Source organism: Zootoca vivipara, chromosome 12, assembly GCF_963506605.1.
Source record: "Zootoca vivipara chromosome 12, rZooViv1.1, whole genome shotgun sequence".
In the NCBI taxonomy this organism is placed as follows: domain Eukaryota; kingdom Metazoa; phylum Chordata; class Lepidosauria; order Squamata; family Lacertidae; genus Zootoca; species Zootoca vivipara.
This window is the reverse complement of record NC_083287.1, coordinates 36,885,254-36,909,294: the sequence shown is the minus strand read 5'-3', so window position 1 is coordinate 36,909,294 and position 24,041 is coordinate 36,885,254. Positions and strand designations below refer to the sequence as shown.

General features: G+C 39.3%; 1 protein-coding gene across 6 annotated transcripts in view; it reads right to left on the bottom strand.

Annotated features, from left to right (window-relative positions):
• MLLT10 (MLLT10 histone lysine methyltransferase DOT1L cofactor) overlaps positions 1-24,041 on the bottom strand; it is a 112,547-nt gene that overhangs the window by 66,923 nt on the left and 21,583 nt on the right. For 4 of the 6 annotated variants that reach the window (XM_035129304.2, XM_035129306.2, XM_035129308.2 and 1 more), the window contains 4 exons: positions 20,379-20,488; positions 14,380-14,483; positions 13,441-13,534; positions 7,054-7,149 (listed from right to left, as the gene is read on the bottom strand). In XM_035129304.2, the coding sequence (XP_034985195.2) occupies positions 7,054-7,149; positions 13,441-13,534; positions 14,380-14,483; positions 20,379-20,488 (404 nt within the window). The remainder of the gene's footprint in view (positions 1-7,053; positions 7,150-13,440; positions 13,535-14,379; positions 14,484-20,378; positions 20,489-24,041) is intronic. The other 2 variants (XM_035129307.2, XM_035129309.2) reach the window with 1 other exon arrangement.

Genomic DNA, 24,041 nt, shown 5'->3' with positions numbered 1-24,041 from the left:
TTTCAAAGCACAGAACCCACAGAACTATGCAAGCCTAATTACACAGAGCCACAGTATTTTGAGAGCTATCTTAGAATAGGAAATGACACCAGAAAACATATTGGCCTAGCAAACATTTCAGCAGTTTCAGGCCTAGTAAATCTAACTTAAGACCAATAGAAAAGGAAACTATGGCAATCAGTTGCCACATGCTGATTTGGGCTTCTTTTGGAAGCTTATGGACTTTGTGGTTCTGTGGGGAGATACCTTTTCTAACTATTCCAGGAGTCATACATTATTTTAGGCATTTGGAAGCATAAGAGGAAATTCCAAGCACACATTTTGGTTGCCTGGGAAAGATTATATTTAGTAACTTCTGTGGTCTTCAGATTGCTATAAAACAAAGTATATTTAAACACGATGCTAGAGAAGGCATTTTTAAGCTCTCTCTTTTGTAGACCATCATTTAGTTTGGCTACGACTTTTCCCTTTGCAGTATGACTAGCTGACAAAGACAAATTCATTTTTTAAAAAAATGTAATTTTATTTTACATCATTCCTTTATTTTTGATGATTGGAATTTTGGAGTTTGTAGATTTTAGTTTTGTAGATTTTAGTTTTGTTCAATAAAAATTTCAAACTATATTATAGTGCTAATTATCCATATCATGACATTTTAAATTTATCTTTAAAATTGCAATAAGAATTAACCACGATACAGGATATGTTTGTATAACATGTACACAGTTCAACATGTCACAATTAAAAAGCACTATCAAATATACCTTGGTAATATCCAGCTTGGACAATTGAGTGCTACACCAGTGACCTCCCCCCAGGGCGCAAGCTGTGTCTATAGAGGTCCTGGGCTGCCCAGATGACAGCTCTTGGCCTTGCTGGTGCATTCCAAAGGAAAGCAGAACAATATGTTTGGCACCAGCTTGGCTGCAGGAGTTGCCGGAAGGAGGCAAGGCAATGGAGGTTTAGGATCAGAGTTTTCCTTCTCCTTCCCAGGTTGATGAGCCCCATCTGCCTCTCACTTCCCTCTATAGCACGTGCATAAACCACCTTCTTGACCACTGGACCAACTACCGGTTTCATCCGCTTACTCAACCAGATCCTGTCATCGCATGCAGGGGAAGTCCTTGATTCACTGAGGGTTGAGACTAATCAGCGACCCTCACCTGATTTAGCGAGCCAGTCAAAGCCATTTCCCAGGGTAGGGCCACTGTTGCGTGCTGGCAGCTTCTAGGAGCCACAGGTGAGAGCTGAGTGCAGGGTGGGGACCAAAGGTGGCCAAACTACCCCAGAAGGAGCACAACATGTCCCCCACCAGAGGTACCATCCCTCCTGTCACATCTCAAATGTGCTCTAAGAGTTTGGAAAGTGTAGCTGATGCAGAATGGTGTGGCAAGATTGCTTCCAGGTACACTTTACAAAGATCATGTCATTCCCTTTTTGATTGATCTCATTGGCTCCCAATTTGTTTGCAGGCACAAGTCAAGGAAATAGTTATTATATGGGGCTGGGGCACCAAGTCCACTGTTCTGAATGACTTTGTATACAGAGGTTATGCTTTAGTGGAGGGGGGGTGATGGTGGAGATGGAGCAAGACTCCCCAATTTGACCTATGGAAAAGCTTTTGGGCGTGGCAGAATCTCAGAAACAGTTTGTTCCTAGAGTCAGAGTTGGTTTGAGGAGGAAAGGAATCATGGAAAGAATATAAAGTTCCATAGCTTTCCAGAGCTGTGGGGTAGAAATCAATCGCATTAGTTGCTGTTCAGACCTGATCAACTCCCTCTCACTGAACCAACAGTACAGTTTACGCCTTCTTAACACCATGGTCAACCAATTAGTCATTTGCTTATTGCAGCAGCCACCATACCCACAACCTGAGGGGAGTTCCTCCCACTGCTACTGGAGATCCAACACTGCCAGTTACCTTGTTGGTGCCTTGGACCAAAATATAGTAGATTCCATCACTGCCCTGCATACAGAAAAGTCAAGTGTTGCAGATATTAAGAAGAAACAATTCAACAATGAATATACCACTTATCAAAGGATGTGCTCTTCATTATAAGACTTCCTCTGCCCTCAAGAAAGCATTACAGCCTATTGCTGTGAACTGCCCTGAGAACTATGGATGAAGGGTGGTATACAAATTTCATAAAGTAAAATATCAATACTGCAATAAATAAATACGATGATTTGAAAAGGCAAACTTCTAGCAAATGACAATAGCAAAAACATAAAGCAAAACCATATATATAGCAATGACACCTAAATTAGATATTCAGGTGTTTATTATGGTTAACAGGTCAAAAGACAAAAGACAAATTTGCAGCCACATTGAAGCAAACTGTTTAAAACCTGAAAATCTAAGAACAAGAAATATGACACCATTCAGATATTTTGCCACCTGCTCTGTAATAAGATCAACTAGGAAGCTGTCTTATAAAAGGATATACAATACATTCTCTAAGCTCCTGATAAAAACTACAGTAAAAGAACACATGAGACTGTTTCAGTCTGTGTGGTTACATGGACAGCCTCTATCTTTAAATGAAAACTATCTAGCAATTCTGCCCTCTAAACTCTTTGAAGAATTAATATTAAAATGGTCCAATAAAATACTCTTCTGTACTGAGGCATTAGTACTGTATTGACACACCATTATTAGAAGCAGATGAAGCCAAGACCAATGACGTACAGTAGATGTTCCACTAGCTAATAGATGTAGCTCTTGCCCGCCTATATATTTATTCTCTATTCAACTACTAATTCCAGTGAGAGCAGAAAACAGGAGAACAACCAACAGCAGTTTTTTCCACTTAACTCGCTTTTCCAGAAAGACACAAAGCAGCACCTGACAGACCAAAGAGTTGGAAGAGGTAAAGGAGCAAATTTGAAGGCAATAATGAATTGAATATGTCCATGCCAAGTTACTTAATGAGCTAAAACTGACTTCCAAATTAAAAGCAGTACCAGCAACACATTTAGGTATAGTTCTAAGAAAGGAAGACTGAATTCCTTCCAAAGAAAAGCTGAGTCCTGGAAACAAGATTGAGGCTCCAAACAAAATCTGGGTCACAACTTTTTGCAGCCTACATACATATGGTTGCTGGAAAATTTTTACTTCCTTTTGTGTAGAAAAATCCAATTAATGTTATTATTGTATGCTTTGCCTACACTTCCTAACTGGTAGATTCATGAAACAAGATCCCAAGATACTTATCCATACCCATGGCCGAAAAATACTTGGCCTTCCCTTTTGGAAAGACCATTAATTTTTTACTTCTCATAGTTAATATTTGTTTCAATAACAATCTGCAATAATTTGTAAATCATCTAAGTCCCAAGTGGGTTTGCAAGGTTAAAACAGCATCATCTGCATATAATAAAATGTAAACAGCTGAATTATACACACTGGACCATAAATTTCACCTAAAACTCTTAAGAACAAGCATCCATTTAAAAAAAACAAAAAAACCCATCAACAACAGCTATGAGATGAGAGCAAATCAGCTATGATACTACCATTAATTATAATAAAGAATAAACAGTGACCCAAATGTAAATAGCCATCCCTATAAAGCCAGCTAGTTCATCAATCAATGAAAGAAAGTGACACAACAAATCTATATGCGCAGTTCCACAGACAAAAGGGAGACCAAGAGGACTTCAAAAGTATCTCCATTCCCCCCCCCCCCGCCCAAAAACCTCCAGCATCAAAATAAGGACACTTCAGCATACAAAGACATACCCCAAACATAATATCAACTGGTAGTTAGGCTCTTTCCCCTTCTAAAGGCACCAATTTTATAGCCAGTGGAATGTAACAGGGAGATCTTAAGTCCTACCATAAACCCTTAAATGACTTTCTGGCACATCTAACACAATATATTTGCTACTGGACAATGAATTCTTCATTCTATCTGCAGCATCAATATTTTCTTTAGTGCAATACAAAGAGAAGCATTTCACAGCAACAAAGTTTTAAATAAGGGGAAAAATGTTATAGTATCGTTTTGGTTGGTTGCTCAGTCAGTTTTATTTTGTTCACATACTACATGTTGTCTTCACTTGGCAGCTCTTCCAAAGAGCTGGAAATGCTTGTTGAACAAGTGTAGCAAGGAGTTTCCCACCCACGTTTTCATTATGACTTGAAGAAGGATACACACTAAAATGAACAGTTCATTAATGCCTGCTCCTCCACTGCAACACAGCATAGTCTTTTAACTGTAAAACCTGTCTCTCATGTTTGCAATTATGGAAGCATCATGACATTTTCAAAACTTAAATTCATCTATAAGGAATTTTGAAATTTTGTAAACAGAAATTATATAAAACAGATTTCTTTGCAATTGCTACTGTTAAGAAGAAATTGTTTACTTTAAAAACTTAGCTCTCAGGCTAAAATCAGTTTAAAATGGTTTAGAAACTACCCAACAGACAAGCAGACTCCAGCAATGTTCTATACAAGGGGACCTGCAAGAACATTTGGCAGTGTGCAGTGCTTCTGTTAAGGGCTCCAGCCAGCCAGCTATGCCCTTTCCCAGGATATTCTATATCCAATTTCTCTCCATCCCCCGTTTTGCATTACTCCTCCTAAAAAAGGCACTCTTCTGTGACCACTGAGCCTGATTAACTGGCAATTTGTTCCTTTTGGATTCCCCCATATGCATGGATGGTGCCACAAGGATCTACACTCCAGGAATGAACTCACTATTAGGTTCTATTATTCTAATGCTGTTAGCTTTAGTAACAGAATATTAAAACATCCATACATTTAAAATACAACTGAGTATCACGAATACCCCCCTCCGTGCAAAAGTGGAAAAAACTGATTAGTAGTCAATAACTTGGTGTGACAAATGCACAAGGATATTCAAACTGCTCAGAAAGGTGGGGGGAACGTAACTAGAATCCCAGGATAAAAACTTATTCATATTATGTATGGCCTAGAGACATGGTGAGGGAGGCAAGACCAAGAGCCTTGGTTAATAATCTTGAGAAAGCCTCTAATTTTTGGCCTTCTACCTACTTCTAAGATGGAAATGTCAACACACAGCTACTGTGCCTCTTTCTGCATCATTAGGATAATTAGGGTTATCTATGGCTGGGATCCAAAGAGCCCTTGTGCACTTGCACACATGTGCAGAGAGGCTGTTGATTTTAAGGGTAATGCTAACCATAAGAAATACATTATATTGAATTCAATGGAGGTTACTTCCATTGGGATTAGGATTGCAGCCTAAATATTTGAGAAGAGAGTTTCCTTTGTATTTCTTGCTCTGAGTCTGAAGGAAACAGTTTTTTTGGTTGTTGAATAGGGAGGGGGAAGGGTTGTATTCTTTTGTTTTAGTGTGTTGACTCATTGTTTCTAGTTTTTATTCAGAGTAGAGGTCACAAAAGTTGGAAGTCACAAAAGTTGGAAGTGGCCCAGGCCTCTCTAGACCTCTGAGAAGACCTGTCCAGAAATACTAATGAAAGAGGAGTCTATTATGCCAGTCACTTTCCCTCCTCTGACTCAGAGAACTCCAACTCAGAAGTCTTAACAGAACCACAAACTCTCCCAATCTGTCAAGGCAGGCCTTGTCTCACTTAAGGTGAAACTAGTAACTCAGATAGAGCTACAGCTTCTATTAAGTCTGAAAATCTGCCATGCTCAGGCAACATTTAATCTCTACTGTTATGGAGTCTCTAGCCTGAGTTTTGCATTGAGTTATTCAGGGTGCCAATGAATCTTGAAACCCTTGCATTGCCATAACCCAGAGGCTTTACCCTGCCTTGACTTCTTACTCTGGTGGCCTAAAACGTTGTTGTTTTTTTGCCTTGATTCAGAAACCCTGTACTCTCAAAGCTATTTCCTGGAACAGAACTGGCCCCTTCACTTCCACTGTGTCTGTCTGTAGAAACATACTACTTGTTAGTTGCAGACGGTATTAAAGTGAATCTAATTTAAAAGTATGTTAGCCACATTCTTTTCCACTATAGGATCGTTCTACCTACAACAATATCTATGGGCAGCTTATCATACTTCATCCTCTACAGAAGTCATATTTATGACTGATACAACTTGAAACTACTCAGATTGACTGGAATTTTATAGATTCACTTATTTGCTAATTACATTTTATGAAATACAATTTCAGGATTGTGCCCCATCCTACATCACCAGCAAGAAGCTGAGCTGACTTTAATGTATACCTTTCTGTATCCTAGCAAATATGACTAGGTTGGAAAAGCAGAGTCGTTTCCCCAACAAAATAGTTCACAAAACAAGGTAACACTGAACATGGGCTTGGAATATCCAGACAGAGTCTACTCTCCTCTTATGGAGGTTTGAATTATATCTGCTGCTTTAGTTCTATGCAATGGAAAACAAATAACTTAAAGCAATTATAAATTTGGTATTGTGAGCCAAAAATTTGCAAGTATTCACTTACCAACACTGAATCAACCTTCTTCCCTAAACTATCTAAAATCAAAGTATAAGAAGAACAAGTCAACAGAGATGCAATTAGTCTTTAGTGATTTATTTTTTACAATTTACTGAGATTACAAATTTCCATATGAATGATAATAGCATCTTGTATGTAATTACAATGCAGAAAAGACTGCAAGTACCACCAAAAGATCAGCCAACAACTTCTAGCTAGCTTTCTTCAACAGAAGTGAAATGGGTACATGAAAGATTGCAATAATAAGATATGCAGAAACTGATATTTTTAAGAACTAATATGCTATTCGTATAGTCAAATGAAAACCAGCTTCACTATAATATGACAAAATCTATAAAAAAAAAATCAATTGCATGCAAGAAACCCTACTCTAATCCCCTTTCCCCGCAACTTGAAACAAGGACACTGGTAGAATGAAATGTAAGGAACAAAAAGGAGAGCTCCTCCACTAGGTCTTGTTATCACTGGATCAACATGCACACAGTATTAAAATAGCTGTTTCCCACACTGAAGAAACCAAACATCCTCATACATTTAATGATTACTGATTAAACATTTAGAAGGTGCTAACACAATAAAAGCAGATGTGTTATATAACAGATCCACTTACTTTTTTCTCTTTCTCATGGTGCTTATCCTGAGAGTGAGAGGAAGAATCACTTAAACTTTGATCATATGACCTATTAGATGCCCGTTTGCTCTTTTTCTAAAAAGAGAAAATATATATACATACATACATACATATATATATTCATGAAATGAATATACATAAAAGCCATCTATACCATGTCTGACAAGCACCTTATCAATCAAAACACAAATTCATAACTCCAGAGCTAACCAAAACACTCATAATCTAAACAAAGCTGTTCTGAGGAGTATGAAAAGACAAGAATAAAAACCCTGCTATCTTCACTGCCACTATTTGTAAAGGTACCTTTAATAAAGTCAGTATCATAAGATTAAAAGCATTATTTTGCTGAATTTGCATATATTAAGACATGCTTCTGTGAGGAAAACTCTTTCCAACTTAAATAAACAGCACCTATTAGTAGTTCCTGGCCTAAAGAATTAGCAACTTCTATTCATTTGCACATTGAAGCCGACAGTTAAACAGCTAAAGAGTAGCTGCGTCAGAATCAACCCATTTCAGAATCAACAGTAGTTCTAGGTAATCATACCTTTTAAAAAGTAGCAATATTTAAAGAGACAATCCAAGTATTAAAACATTTCCCAAGAAGCAGAATTTATATTAGACTTGTGTTTTTTATTATCTATGCAGTATTTATTTGCATAGTGCTTAAAAATAACAAATAAATGCTTCAACAACTGTAGCCTCAATAATCCTCAATATAATTCTGGCACATTATTTACTTGTACTTTTATAGTGCTGAAGAAAATAATGCACAATTCAATTTTTTCTATGCATTGAAAACCAGAAAATGCAAGTTTGAAGATTTATTTACACTGGAGAATTCTGCAACCATTCAATTAATGCTCTCTTTCTTACTTGAGTAACGTATTTTTCTGTGGACTTTCTGCCGTGCATGAATTTTATTGTTTCAAGGTATCATGTCACTGACTGGAGAAAAGTGGGGATTTATAAAATGCTGCAGAACAACAGGTGTTTAAATACATGAATTGAGAGTTCATGGGGAAAGCTGTGCCTTTTGTTATTAGAAGCCCAACCACTTAAAAAGCCTCATCCTGTACTTTTTCAGGCATCATTCCATAACAAGGAAAGCCACAGAAATTTGAAAAATTGTAATGATTCTACGGCAACTACTGATCTATACAGAGGTTATGAGAGCTACTAGTGCAAAGATGTCTGAGGCAGATAGTGCTGCTAAGAGATGAAGTTTTACACCTAATAGATCACTTGGTCTGGATGGCCTTCACTTGCAAGTTTCTCAAAGAACTCAAATGTGAAATTGTTGATATTCTAACAAAAATATATAACTTGTCCCTGAGAACTAGAAAGCAGCCAGTGTACACCAATTTCTTAAAAGGGAACTGGGAGAATCCTGGAAATTACAGGCCAAATAGCTTAACGTTTATCCCAGGAAAAATGGTGGAAAGAATTGTCAAAGATAAAATAATGAAGCATATAGAAAAACAAGCCTTGCTGAAGCAGAGCCAACATGGCTTCTGCAACGGCAAGTCCTGTCTTACTAACCTATTTTGGGTCTTTGTGAGAGATAGCAAGCATACAGATAATGTGTACATGGACTCTCAAAAAACTCTGACTCCTGACCAAGCTTAACAGTCATGGAATAAAAGGAAAGGTCCTCTTGTGGATCAGAAATAAATGGCAGTTGTAGAAAGTGGAGGCCGCCCGGGATCAGTATTGGGACCTGTACCTCTTTATTTGTTCATAAACAATTTAGAATTAGGAGTGAGCAGTGAAGTGGCAATGTTTGCTGATAATAAAAAATTGTTCAGGGTCACTAAAACTAACTGAGCGAATGGACAGAAAAATGGCAATAGTAATTCAATGTAAACAAGTATAAAAATTTGCATGTTGGTACAAAAGAAATCTTACACACACACACACACACACACACACACACACACACACACACACTCCTGAGGTCTGAGCTGGCACCAAGTGACCAGGAAAGAGACCTTGAGATTATAATGAATAGCTCAATTAAAATGTTTACCTGGTGGGCAACAGCTGTGAAAACTGCAAATTCCATACTAGGGATCATTCGGAAAGGAATGGAAAATAAAACTGCCAATATCATACTGCCGTTATACAAATCTATGGTATGACCACATTTGGAATACTAGTTCTGGTTGCTTCATTTCAAAAAGTGTATTGTAGAATTAGAAAAGTTTCAGAAAACTGCGACCAAAAAGATCAAAGGGTTGGAAAAACTCCCCTATGAGGAAGTTGCAACATTTTGGACTTTTTAAATCATAGGAAAGGTGAGAAAGAGGTGACATGATAGAAATTCATAAAATTATGCATGGCATGGAGGAAATGGAAAAAATGTTTTTCTCCCTCTTTCATAACACTAAACACATAACACTAAAACGTGCAGCATTCCAACACTAAAATTTGCAGCATTCCAATGAATGTTGGAAATTTTGGGACAGTTAAAAGAAAGTGCAATGCATAGTTAAACTATGGAACTAACTTCCACAGTAAGCAGTGATGGCCACCAACTTGGATGGCTTTAAAAGAGGAGTAGACAAATTAATGGATGATACAGCTATCAGTGGCTAGTAGTCATGATAACAATGGTCTGCCTCCACAGTCAGAGGCAGCCATGCTTCTAAATACCAGCTTCTGGAAACGACAGGAGAGGAGAGGACTCTTTATTTCAGGTCCTGTTTGCAGGCAGCCCATAGGCATCTGGCTGGACTAGATGGGTCTCTGCCTTGATCCAACAGGGCTTTCCTTATATTCTCAAAGAGAATAGGTGGTTGTACTTTCATGCCCCTGGATCTGCATGACAGCTGCTCATTAGATATCATGTTTGCATAGGAGTCTATGTGCATAAAGTCAGGCGCGTAGCAAGGGAGGGGCGAAGGGGGCGGACCACCCCTAGCTCTACTCTGGTGGAGGCAGCACGGGGGCAGTGCCCCCGGCCCCTGGCCTGCCCCTCGCCTCCTCCGCCCAAGCAGGAAGAAGCAGAATGCGCTACGGAGCGGGTTGCCAGGTGGCAAACTGCCGCCCAGCAACCCACTCTGCTTCAGAGCACGCCAGCTGAGCAGAGCAGCAGCGCCAACCCAGACGGACTGTGCATGTGCGGACATGCACAGTCCGTCCTGGCTCGTCCTGGCGCAATGCCCCACCCCCAGGGGGTGCTGCCCCATGCAGCCAGGCAGCACCGTTCACCACTGCATAAAGTCTAACACAAGTCGGCCCTATATACCACAAAACTGAAATTTACAAGTTGCACATTTTAGGTTGTGGCTGTGTACACCAATATGCAAACAGAACATCCAAAATTTGACTGCTGAGTGGACTGGAGATAGAAAGGGTCCAGTCCCCTTACTATACACAAACTTTTAAAAATGCACATATTACATCAGAAGCCATACTGTCAGCTCCACTGCATGATCTCAGACATGCAGGTTTATAGAGTCTTGGCTGTGCCATTAGTAAACTGTGAGATATTAACATCAGTACTCATTTTACATAGATAACCTTATTTTTCTATCAATGAAAGTACAGTAGTCAAATGCAAACAACTGAATCAGTGGAGTTATTCCTGCTTATGATGTGGAATTTGAAACCTTAACTCCACTTTGATCAGAGATCCTTATAAAATATTAAGGCTGTCAGGGAGGAGAAAAGAACAGAATAAAATCCTAATCCCTAGTACTAGTGTTCAAGCAAAGCAAGTAGCCAAGGCAACTCCAGTTATAGTTGTTTCTAGCATTTACTGATAATAGAATAAACAGTCCTCCTGCTGATACTAGTGCTACAGGGAGGCAAGCAATTCTGAGCTGCTATTCCTATCCCGGTTCTGACCATAGATCAAGACAAGAGAAGACAAAAAGGTATCTATGAGCAAACGATGAAATGCAAGCAAGATGACTAAATCCACATGGCAAAGCAGGGAAAAATCCAGGCAAAGAAAGTGGGAAGTCAGGAGGGTTTACAGTAGTAGCAAGTGAAGATCAGAAGGGAAAGGAAACTTTTGCAGAACTTAAGTGTGTTCTGGGAAGGGGAGGGACCAAGCAGGCATCCTACTGAGGGTCCATTGCCTGCGAGATCTGAGAAACACCAAATTCAGGTCTAACACTTTAATATGCTAGAGTGGGGGGGGGGCTGTATACACAGCAGAATCCTCACTAGTCAGCTATGAAGTATATATAGCTTATGAATAAGTTAAATCAGATTCATTCCACGTCTCTGGATCACATTCTGCATTGACAACACTTGTTTATCTTGAATCCCAAAGGAATCAGAATCTAGCATTTAAATCATAGGTTATAAAGCCCAACTTTACAGCTGTTATTCTATATCAAGGGTGGGGAGAAGCAGTGGCCTTCAGGTCAAATCAGGCCCAACATGGGACCAAATTTGGCTCACAAGGCACTTTCCCCCAAACCATGCCCACCTGCCCACACCTGATGTCAGGTGTCATGCAGGTAGAGATGTGGCAGCAATGGAACAATCTGGAGCCTTAATCTACACCCTCAGAGTACAGATAGAACAGAAACTGACAGCAAGCACAGAAACTAATGGGAGCTGTTCAGAAACACTCAAATGTCACTTGAAATCCTACACAGAAACATAATTTTAGGAGAAGGACAAAATAAATAAATTAGGAAGCTCGGAATTGGAAGAAAACATAGCAATATTTGCTGCATCAGAAACCTATGAGAATACTGAAAAGTCAACAGCATGTGATTATCCTCACATACAATTTTTAAGAAATGGCATTATTTAACTGAATAAATTAGAAAAATTAGAACATAAAGTTTATCCCCAAAATCCAAGTAAAAATAATAATATATGGCCATTGCTCTAATAGTGACTGACAGCATAAATCCTATGCATGCCTGTTCTGAAGCAAGTCTCATTGAATCCAGTTAGACTTACTCCCATTTAGGCTTGTAAAATAGGCTAAATTACAAAAAAGGTTATCAGGGATGCAGCTAAGGTTGGAAATATTATAACAGGAGACTTTAACTCCATGAAATTTCTCTGGGGGTGGGGGGAATCATATCACAATAGGCACAAATTTTCTAGAGACAATAAATGACTCCAGATGGGATGGTCAATCATGGAACTCACCAAAAATAAAATCTATGTATTTAATTCCAAAAGGTGAATAGGATCTGGCAGAAGATGCAAACAATGAACACAATACAATCATGCTTAAATATAGTGAATATGAAAAATCACCAAAAATTCCCTTAGTCGTCTTAAACTGTAAAACGGGGAATTAACATTAATATTATTATTGATTATTATTAGGTAAAAGTAAGCTAAAACATATATAGTTGGGCGAGCCAAATCACTTCAAGAAGCTTTGAAATTATTTTAAACTTCTTTAATAATAGCTACAACAGGTGAAAAAAGGCACCAATAAATCTGAAAAGATGCAAGGGTAGTTAAATAGCAGTATTAAGAAAGGGTCCTTTGTACCAGTAGCACTTGTTGAATTCAGTTTCTAGAGAGGTCTGCCTCACACCTCCTCTGGTAGATTTTTCCTCCCCACCAAGAAATACCTCCTAATTTTCCCATGCCTTTGAACATTGTGTTTTGAATATTATTTAATTCAGTGGACTTTTATTCCAATGTTCTGATTTTATTGCTGTGTTTTTATTATACTTTTATTGTAATGTGTATTTTTATGTTCAAAGCAGCGCAGATAGTTTTTGTTTTAGGGTGGCACATAAACAATGCAAATAATAAAGAATGCTATAAAAGTCAAGAATTTTTCTTTCAAAAATTGCAGGGCTTGCCTGAATTGAAACATAGTGAGGGACACAATAAAAAGTGTCTGACAAACCAAATGTACATAAAACAAGTGGGGGGATTTGCTATTTTTTTAAGTATTAGTTAAAATAAGAGCAAGAGAATCAGGAAGCCAGCTAGTTGCTATTATTATGATAGCTAAAAAGGAACCTTACTAGCTATAGGGGACAGAGATCAGTGCATGGCTATTACCATCATGTTCTGATCTGGGGCTTCCCAGAGATATCTGGGGTGGGGGGGGCACTGCTGTAAGACCGATGGACTGGATGGCTGTCTGATTTAGTCAGGAAGCTTTTTCTTTATAAGGCAAGGTACACATCTTGTATTAAAATGTGGGTGTTCCTCAGGCTAATCTCATAACAAAGATTAAATTCACTATGAAATAAAACTGGAAAGTCAAAATTGCCATTCACTAAAAAAATTTAAATGGCCACAAGATTACATTTTAGTCACTATTTAGTAAAAGCAACACCTTGTTAGTGGCTAATTGTTAGGTGTACATGTTATTAGTAAAATACAGTGTTTGAAACACTAAATTCAACAGATTCTTACCAGCTTACTGAAATGGTATTTACAGTAGCCACAATACTGGACGTTATCTGCACCATTGCCTTCTTCTTCACAAAGAAGTCCTGCAAACTGTGCACTGAGAAGAAGAAAAAGAGAGGAAGAAATCAGATACTGAAGATGGAAAATGTAACTGCTCAACAAAATATTTAGAAGAGGAATCCCAAAGTTGCCAGGGGGGAGGGATCTATGGTAGAGAGAATGCCACTTCCTAAGCTCTCCCAGCTTGGGCTGGTCAAGGTGGAAGTCAGGAGCTGGGAGGCAGAGGCTCCACTCCCCTCCTTTCAGCCTTCTATTTTTTCCCCCCATCCCATTGACACTAATGGGAAGGAAAATAAGGAATGAAAGGGGAAATAGTTTTTCTCCCTTTCTGTTGGCATGTCTGGACAACAATGGGGTCTGGGATCAAGTGGATAAAATGCCTTCCCCAATATGTCCCAGAAGGCCCTGTTTCTCTACCATCCTCAGAACACTGCTGGTAGTAGAATGACGGCAACAGAACTTATGCCATCATACTGTACTAGGGAGGCCTGTGCCCATAGACCTCCCTCTCCGCAGCATCCTACAACCTCTCAGCCTCCTTCCAGGGACACACAGAACTGCTCCTTAAAACAGGTTCTTTAGATATTTAGAGTGTGTAAACATGCACTTGAAAATCTAATCAGAAAAATGTTTTAAGGTTACTGCCGTTTGTAAGTAGGGAGGACATCAAGCCGTATTTCTGCACTCCCGCAGCACAAATTGTAAAATGAATTATAGAAATAATGGTTAAGTAAAATGTACTTACTACAACCATGCTATAACAAGTGATTATTTTAACTGGAATCATGCCCCACCATGGAGCCACATCTACCAGGGCAGTAAAACAATATAACTTGGAGAGAGGAAACCAGGAATGCACACAAGTGGGAATTGCTTACTTACCATGTTACATGGAAAGCTTGGCGGCATCCATGCTTGTTACAAGTCATGCAAGCGCCAGTGGCTGCTTTACTTTCTCTGCCTTGCTCATCACATATATAACACGTCTATTGGGGAAAATAAGACAGTAGTAAGAACACTATTATCTTTAAATGGTCTCAAATTCAGCAGCAAAAGGAAGAGTAATACTCCTTTGTGCGACTACAGTAAATACAAAGCAAAGGCAAGACTGAACAGTGCTTCAGTTCTCAGACCTGCTAATTTAACTCACACTCCAATATTCTGAAACAGACTGTATGTTATGAAGAATGCTTTGTGTGATTAGCTCAGGGGTCCCCAAACTACGGCCCGCGGGCCAGATGCGGCCCAATTGGCCTCCCAATCTGGCCCGCAACGACCCCCGCCGCCCGCTGCCGCCGCCCGCTCTTACAGCGTGCAGCGCGGCGGCGCACTTCCAGATCGGAAAAAAGTGCCGAAAAACGTTTGTGCACATGCGTATGGGCCTCTCCCGACCCAGAAGAGGTCATTTCCGGTGCACTTCCAGGTAGGGGGGAGGCCCATACGCATGCGCACAAACGATTTTCGGCAATTTTTCTGACCTGGAAGCGCGCCACCGCGCCAGTAAGTGTGTGCGCGCATGTGCACGGGCGCGCAATCCTCCGCCCTCTGGCCCACTGCGCGTGCACTCCCCTGCCGTCCGGCCCGCCGCACGATCGGCACGGCGGGCACCGGCCCAAAGCCAGGTAAGTCTGGGGACCCCTGGATTAGCTGTTCCCGATGCTACCAAGATGCAGAGCCGCAGCTTTCGGGGGTGGGGGGATGGCTAGCCATGTTTTTTGCCCCAGGTGAAGCCTCCAGAGGGATGCCATTGAGGCTCCTAGTCTCTCTCTGTGTGTGTACACAAATGTGCATAGGATGCCAAACTAATTTTTTTACCAGGGTGAAATAAAGCCTAGCTTAGTCCCTGCATTATGTATAGCATTGGTAAATACAGGGCTGGCCCAAGACATTTTGCCTACGCCCCTGATGCCTGCCCCCCCCCCCCGCAGATCTGGTCCCCTGCCCCCTCCCTCCGCTGTCACTGCTGCCCGACCCATCACCACAACTGTGGCTATGGCTGCAATGGCCACAGCAATGGCAAGGACACAGTGGCAAGGGCAAGTGCACTGGATCCACAGCATGGAAAGCGCTGGCAGCAGTACAACAGTGGGGGCAAGGAGGGGGAGGGAAGAGGGTCAGATCCGCCTGAGGCAAATGACTTCACCTTGCCTCATGCACAGACCACCCTTGGGTGAATACAACTTACTTCTTTATCATATGGTATTTCTCCACATTAATACACTACCCTGGAGGTTGGTTCTGTCAAATAAAGCTCCTTGGTTATGAAGACTCAGAATGAGTTTACTGAGGCTTCATATCATGTTAATGGCAAGGAAAGGCATTTTGGGAAAGTGTTTCTGCATGGTAATCAATGACTGACATCAGGCCTCAGATGTGGTAAATAACAGGACTGTACAAAGAAACCTGGAATAACTTTGCTACATGATAAGTGCCCTATAATTTACATTTCTTCAGATCATTGTATCATTAAGATTTTCTGATTATTTTAATTAAATTCGCTGTAGCAATGTGGAAGACCTCCAGTAGGGCCAGCAGCATACAACACACATACCCAGATACACAAACACAAATGAGTTCTATTTAAAATATGCAAAGCTAACATTTTAATACTTTTCAATAAAACCTGTTGCTTTCGCAGGTCGAACAAAATACTTCTAAGACAACATTCTTGTGAAGTAAGATTATCTCAATTTTCCTTGGGTTGCTGGCATTAACTGTTTTGTATCAATGGCTACCCTGCAGAATTGAAACCCAGAAATGCATATCAGCAATCACAAAACTATTATGGGGGCTGTTTCATGGCTGCCAGAGGATTTCATAAAAATGCACTCTTCTAGGCAGATTCAGTAATTCCTTTACCAGCATGGAGATTCACAATAAACCTAATTTTCAAACATGATTTCTAATATTCACAGAAAATTGTTACATTCTTAAAATAATCTCAGTCTTACAGGATGCATAGTTAGGCATTCCTACCGTAGTACTTATTAAATACAGTACAATTCTAATCCAAACAAATATTTTAACTCTTGCAATGCCTCTAGCTCTTCAGCTGAAAACTCAACAAGCTTCAAGTTTGGGGACAGCAAGGGTTGTCTGCTGAAAGGAGTTGGTGTCTTACTTGTGGTACTTCTGTACAGTGGTACCTTGGTTCTCACATTTAATCCATTCCGGGAGTCTGTTCGACTCCCGAAAGGGTTCAAAAACCAAGGCACAATCGGAAGCCAATCGGAAGCTGCGGAAGCCGCACTGGATGTTCGGCTTCCCAAAAACATTTGCAAACCAACACTCACTTCCGGGTTTGCGACAACCGGGAGTCGATTTGTTCGACAACTAAGGCGTTTGACTACCAAGGTACGACTGTATTGACTGTAGGGTGAAACTTTCAAAGGCTGCTTACAAATGTATTAAAAGATTCTTTGAAAGCATTGTTCAAATACTGGTGCCCTTAGCAACATACAATCTCATTTAATCATCTCATTACAATTTCATGACATGAAATGTTTAATGTAACCAGTCACTTTCCACAAGATAATGAACTTTGATACTGGCTTATTACAGTCTATCAAATTCTCTCAAAAACATTTTGAACTCTTATTCTAACCCATAACCAACTATTATTTGCTCCCTCTAATGACAGGCTCCTGTTCTACCTTATATCATATAATGCTCATATACTAATCTCTATCTTATTAGTAAACACAGATCCATCTAACCACTTTCTTCATGTAAGAGTCTGTATTCTATCCGACAAGTTTACTACAGAAATCTCATGCAGATATTTGCCCATATGTATCTGACATTCATCTTTGTTTTAGATGTGAAAGAGGGCACACAAGTCCCACCACGTTTCTACTCTATAGACCCAGTGTTGAGCAGCATACTGTTTGCAGCAATGATTAAGTAGTCACGAATAAATGCCCACTAGCAAAGCCTGGTTCGCCAGTCATGCTGGCCACATGATCTGGAAGCTGTCTGCGGACAAACGCCAGCTCCCTCGGCCTATAGAGCGAGATGAGCGCCACAACCCCAAAGTCGTCCATAACTGGACCTAATGGTCAGGGGTACCTTCACCTTTACCTTTAGCAAAGCCTAAAGCTGCACCAAAACAAAAACAGGACTCCAAGGGTCCCTTCACACAGAAATGTCATATATCCATTTTGTAACCATACATATATGACATAGATATGATTACAAAATGGATGTATGACGTATCCGTAAATCTGCTACAGAGCACACACATGGACAAAAAGTGAGTCTCTCACACAGAGAGAGAGAACTGTGGGAACGCCACAGTTGCATATAAACATATATAAGCATATACTTTCCAAATTTACATACAATATGAATCAGTGTTATAAACTGGCCTAAAATATATATATTAATGGGTCTACTCTGAGTAGGCCTTAGTCAAACACATAGACAACTGTTTTTCAAATATCAGTTCACATTGCAAAATGGTTTTGTACAAATATTATAAAATCATGTGCCTTTATGATCTGTTGATCAACTGCATCAACCCAATCCAGACATGTTTAGTAGACTAAACATGCCTGACTGGATCTTATTGATCATATGTTCAGCTTTTACAACATCAAGTTCTAGTGCCAACTACCTGAGCATTACAACCACACACAGAGCAACTAATTCTTCTTCTACTGAAGAATCACTGTCACTGGATTAGGGTGAACATGTTATAAAACAGCAGCTACATGTTGGGCAAATTGTGAGGAGCAAGGACTTTAGGGTTTTTTAAAAAACAACAACATGGTTTTAACGTATTTCATGACTAAAACACACTTACAGCGAAGATATGATGTGTAGACAGAAGGTACCACAATATTTTTTATGAATGAGAATGAAAAAAATGTAATGAAATGTAGTCACTGACAGCATAACAAAAACTGAAAATAAATGGTGGTGAATTGTTGAGAAACCACAGAAACAAAACTATGTCTAGAAAAGATAGTAAAAGTCTGAAAATGCAAGTTAACTTGCACTAACTCAACTAAACTGGCTTTTCTATGTATAACAAACTCTTGGTATCAAACTAATTTTGAAACCCCATTCAGTTTCAAGAACGTTTTTCCATACAGCCTGTAGTTCTGCCGTTCAAGTAATATAAAGTTGAATTGCATCCCCAATGCCCAGTTTAGGAAACTAGTATCATAAACTAGTTCTTTAAACTGGCCTATGTGGGGTGACATTTTATATAGCCTTAACTGTAGCTTTGTAATACTGTGCTTGACATCTGACAAAATTAAAAATAACTATAAGTTAAAAAAATAAAATTAGGACTCAGATTTCTGGAAGTCCTCCCCATGCTGTACATCTAACCATGTCCCTACTGCATCTATCTGTCCCTAACCCCATACGCTGGTCCCCCATTTGAAAATGGGAGGCTGGATAAATAGTTAAAGATAGAGTACATACAAATGACTATGGTAAATCTTCAATGAACACTGTACAGTCCCCAGCTAACGTTCAATAAAACACATGGCAGGGATCATGCTGGCTTATTCTGCCACCCTCCCCCCCCCTGCTCCAAGATCTCAATGATATTGCATGCTGGGTATCATACACACACACACACACTTTTTTAAGCCGTATATACGTTACCAAAACGTATATACCGCTTGACTGTAATAAAACCTCTAAGCCAGGCATCCCCAAACTGCAGCCCTCCAGATCTTTTGGCCTACAACTCCCATGATCCCTAGCAAACAGGACCAGTGGTCAGGGATGATGGGAATTGTAGTCCAAAACATCTGGAGGGCTGAAGTTTGGGGATGCCTGCTCTAAGCGGTTTACACACAAGGACCTGAATCCCCTAATCTGTACACTCTGGTTTTGTCTACTGGGCTCTATGCATGCACAACTCCAATAATACAGGTGTCTCCTCCCCCCCCCCCCACTTACATATGACTGACTGCTGTGTAACGGTGTATACGTGCAGTACCAGAAAATAATTAAATAATTAAATTCACCTGGAAATGGCGAGACAGGAGAACCTCCCAGGAGCATGAAAAGGATGTCAGTGAGGGTGGAGAAAACCCTGAAGAGATCCTGAAGAGGTGTAGTGGGGCTTTGTTTACACTGCTCAGCCTCCCCACCTAACAGCTGCATGTGCAGGGTAGCAAAGCAGCAGCTGCTACTTTCGTGATACAGTAATTTTGGTATGGATTGAAGAGAGAGCTACAGAAAGGGCATTTAAATGGTTTTTAGAGGGTGCTCCCTACTTTAGCCAATTTCATTTATGTGTGCGGGGCCCCAGAATGTAACCTCTGCATAAGTGGGGAGTCGCCTGTAGATAACTTGTGAGTCAGCATAATCTAAATCTCACCACACACATTCCAACTGAATTTCTACACTGGTCTATTATGTGTAAAGAAGTTGAGTGGGTGGGGAGCTCCTGCTGATATTACATTCACTTTCTCAATGGCAAAACAATGTTTAACTACAGATACTTCCCTAAAGCAAAAGAACAAAACTATGAACACTGTGCTATAAGAAGAAAGGGAGAGAACAACAACAAACAACAACAAAGGTTGAAAAATTCAATTCTACTCTCAATTAGCTTTTAATAAGAACTGGTCAAGGAACTGATCAACAGTAATCTCTGCTGCTAAATATAGTGATTACTAATAAAACGGGAAATGTTATAAACCTATTTGATCAGTTGATGATGAAAAACATTAGATATCTAAGTAGATATTGCCTCATGCTATAAACTTCAGCAAGACATTTTTTACTCGTTTTCTTTCATACAAAATGTTCTTTAAAGAAGTACAAGCCCTTCAAAGCAAAATATGCTTGTTTGTTTTAGCATATTTTTCAAATACAAAATTATATCAAGAAAATAAGTCATAGTAGAATTATACCTTATTATAGCGATCATGAGGAACAGACTGCAACACGATAGGTTCCATTGTAGAAACATTTGCAAATTGCACCTCGGGAATGTACAGAGCACAAACCACATGAGCCCAACCTATAAAAAGTTAATTGCATTTTATTCTTAATGCCTTCTGACAATACAAATAGAATAATTTCAACAATAAAAAAGAACATTTCAAATAAGTTGCATGTATTTTAAATTATTTAAGCACAATATAAGTATCTAACACATTCCTTAGCACATCACAGCATATAAAGATAAGATTACATATTTTCAAAAAGCTGTAAACAACTAATATAAATTAAATAATGATTTTGCAAAAGTAGAAACAAAACACTTATATATTGTACCTAGTTCTTAATTCACATTGAAATTGACGGGCCTACGTTTGTGAAATGGGAAAGAAAATATGCCGAATGCTTTCTCTTCACACCTTTCCATAAGAATGAATGAATTTTTTGCTTCTTTTCTTGTTGCTTACATCTAAGACCTGACACTATTACTTTTATATCTTCCTGTGCAGTATCCTAGAATGGTATTTCAGCATAAAGCAGCATATATTTTTAGCTTACTTTCAGTAGCTTTTGATAGTATTTCATAGACCAGTAGGGTATTTTTTTCTGACAGTTTTTTTCTTTTCAGTTTCCAAGGATTCTTGACCCAGATAAGAGCCTGCCTAATTTCAGGTTCTCTGTGGTTCCCAAGAGAGTCACCAATTTGTGCTTGCCAAAGAAAACAATTTAACCATGTCTGCTACTGTTTCATTGCATAAATAGCTCAGCTTGAAAATTACTTTGCTATTCAAGAGCTGCCCATATTCTGTCCTGGATTACTTTATACAGAGAATTCCCAGACAGTTTGATACACCAATTTCCCAATATGAAAAGCAGCAGAATAGCAGGAATGTTCAAAACATAATTGCAGCCTTCCACAAGAAATTAGGTCCCAATCTTCACACACACTCTGTATCTGTGTTAACGTCCAAACATGAAGAAGGAAAAAATATCACAGGGGTATACAAAGTACCTGCTAGAAATATAACATATACAACTTATCTAATCTTCATACAATGTTATAAGGCTCAGCTCTACTTATTCCATGTACTGTATACTCATTTGCTTCAAACCATGCATGAGGTAATAGATAATGTTTTACATGGCAATGCTGTGAACAGGAAATATTACGTAAAACTGAAACAGGTTTGCAAACATTTGGAGCCATTAACGGATAAATATTTGATTGTCTGCAGCTCTCTGGAACCTGCTCCAGAACTACTTACCATGTTTCTCTGAAAATAAGACACCGTCTTATATTTATTTTTCCTCAAAAAAGCACACTATGGCTTATTTTCAGGGGATGTCTTATATTTTTCCTCCTGCTGCTGCCGCGGCCGGTATTGCTGCTGTGCCTATCACTATGTCTTATTTTCGGGGTATGGCTTATATTCCTTGAATGCTTAAAAATCCTGCTATGGCTTATTTTATGACTATGTCTTAAAAGAGGAGAAACGGTATAAATATCTGCAAAACAGAAATGATTTGTGGTGTTTATAGCACCCTTGCCAAAAGTCTGAATCAACCTATTCTGGCATGCAAAAATGTTATGACCCACACACCAAATTCTGCAAGAAAGAACACTCTCAAGGTCAAAGTAGACATGCCACTGTGCACATGACTGGCCCTTGTTTACTTTGTTGTCTTTTAAAATCTTTACACCCTAGGGCAGCTTTCCTCTGAAGGCAAATGGTAACCACTGGGCAAGTCCTACCTGTATTGGAACCATGACAGGAGCAATGAATGACCTTACTTATCCCCACATCAAAGTGCCAATCAGGCCTCCCTCGGCAATATTTAACACAGGAAAACCAAACACACGAGTGCCAATCGTGTGTACAACATTTAGTGCTGTTTTTCCACCCTGAAGCCTTTATCCCTCTCAAAAAAATGGGGAAAATTGAAAGATGTTGGGCTATGACATGTGACAGGGTAGATAAATTTGTTTCTATCCAGTCAAACCTTTGATATTTAGAAGTCCATAATAAATATGATGACAAATATGAAGACACATAAATGGATTGAGATAGCTCAGAAAATGAGATTGATTAAATTTCATGAAGTATTCTTTGAGTCTTGGGCTCAGCCTTCCCTCTGCTCCCTCCCCACCCCCTCACAGCTCTTTTTATGGCAATGAGTGCATCATGTCTTCTTGACACTATGGAGAACGGAAGGAGACAGAGTGGTATTCAATGCTAGTCCTACTTAGATAGACCTACTGAAGTTAAGAGATATGACTAATATAGGTCCCTCAATTTTAATGGGTCTACTCTGAGTAGGACTTTGTTAAATATATATTTTTCTTATTTTTATTATTATCATAATGGTTTCTCCTGTTTTTTTATTTTTTCCCATTCTCATAAACTGACAAAATGAAAGGGATGCTAGGCTCCTTACAGTTCGGCAGCTTGGAGCTCCACTTGTAACAAGAAAAATGAAATGAATTAAAAATTCAATTTGTAATGGACCGAATAAATTGTATTTTAATATATCAAACATGATAATCTAATGGCAAACCATATTATACAAAATACTGTACATGTTATGTTCCTAAAGCAACAAAGTGACATTTGATCTGCAAGATTGATACAGTTGGAGGAGTCCTGCTTCACTCAACAGATTGATACACGATTGATATACAGGATTGATACACGAAGTTCCACTGAAAGACCATTCTGGCTTTAGTTATTTATGTTGCTATCTGCTGGAAACAATGTCTCTGTGCTCCAAACAACCAAAAAAACTTCTAGGAAATTAATTTTGCTGTATTTCAAGTAGCTAGCTGCCCACAAGAGGTTATGGCAAACTGAAACACTGATATATGTAGAGCAGATTATGCTAAAGTGGAAGTTAGGGCTATAGCTTTCTTTGGGGTCCCAGAAAGCCACTGGTGTTCATTTTTCAGTTCCCCTTTCCACAGGAACTCATAACCTTTTATAACAGACGTTGGAACTAATGTATCCCATCTGCTTTCTGCCACTAGAAATAACGTGTTCTTCTGTTCAGGGTCCTAGAAAGTGACCTGCTGCGTTCCTGGCTAATATTGTTTATGCACACTGCTCCATTCAAACAGCTTTTTTCATGAGCTAATCATTTTTTCAGATTTCCTTTAATCCAAACCCTTAGATACAAACCCCATGACATAACACTTGCTTTTTTCAGGGAATGTTGAAAGCAGCTGGGATCTTTTTGGAGACAGAAATGCCCTCGCAACTGAGCAAGATAAGGATATTATCTCCCACCCCCCTCAAATTTTAGCACATTTGCACCAGATAAGAACTATCCAATATTCTTGTGTGTTAAAAAACCTTAGGCAACAGCATTAAGTTCTAACACTACTATGCACTTACAGTGGGCAGTTTGCACCCTCAGAATACATATATTACTTGAGGAACTCACTAAATATGGTGAGAATTTGCATTACACTGAAGCTCAGTGTATCTGATTGAAGACCATAATCCAGTCATCTTGCAAACAGAACTATATCCTTCACTAAGATACAGCAGACAATTCTGAACAGTTCAGTTGACAAGGGCTTTCCAAGTGTTATATGCTAGGATAATTTACAGCTTAAATGATGCCATAAGTATGGA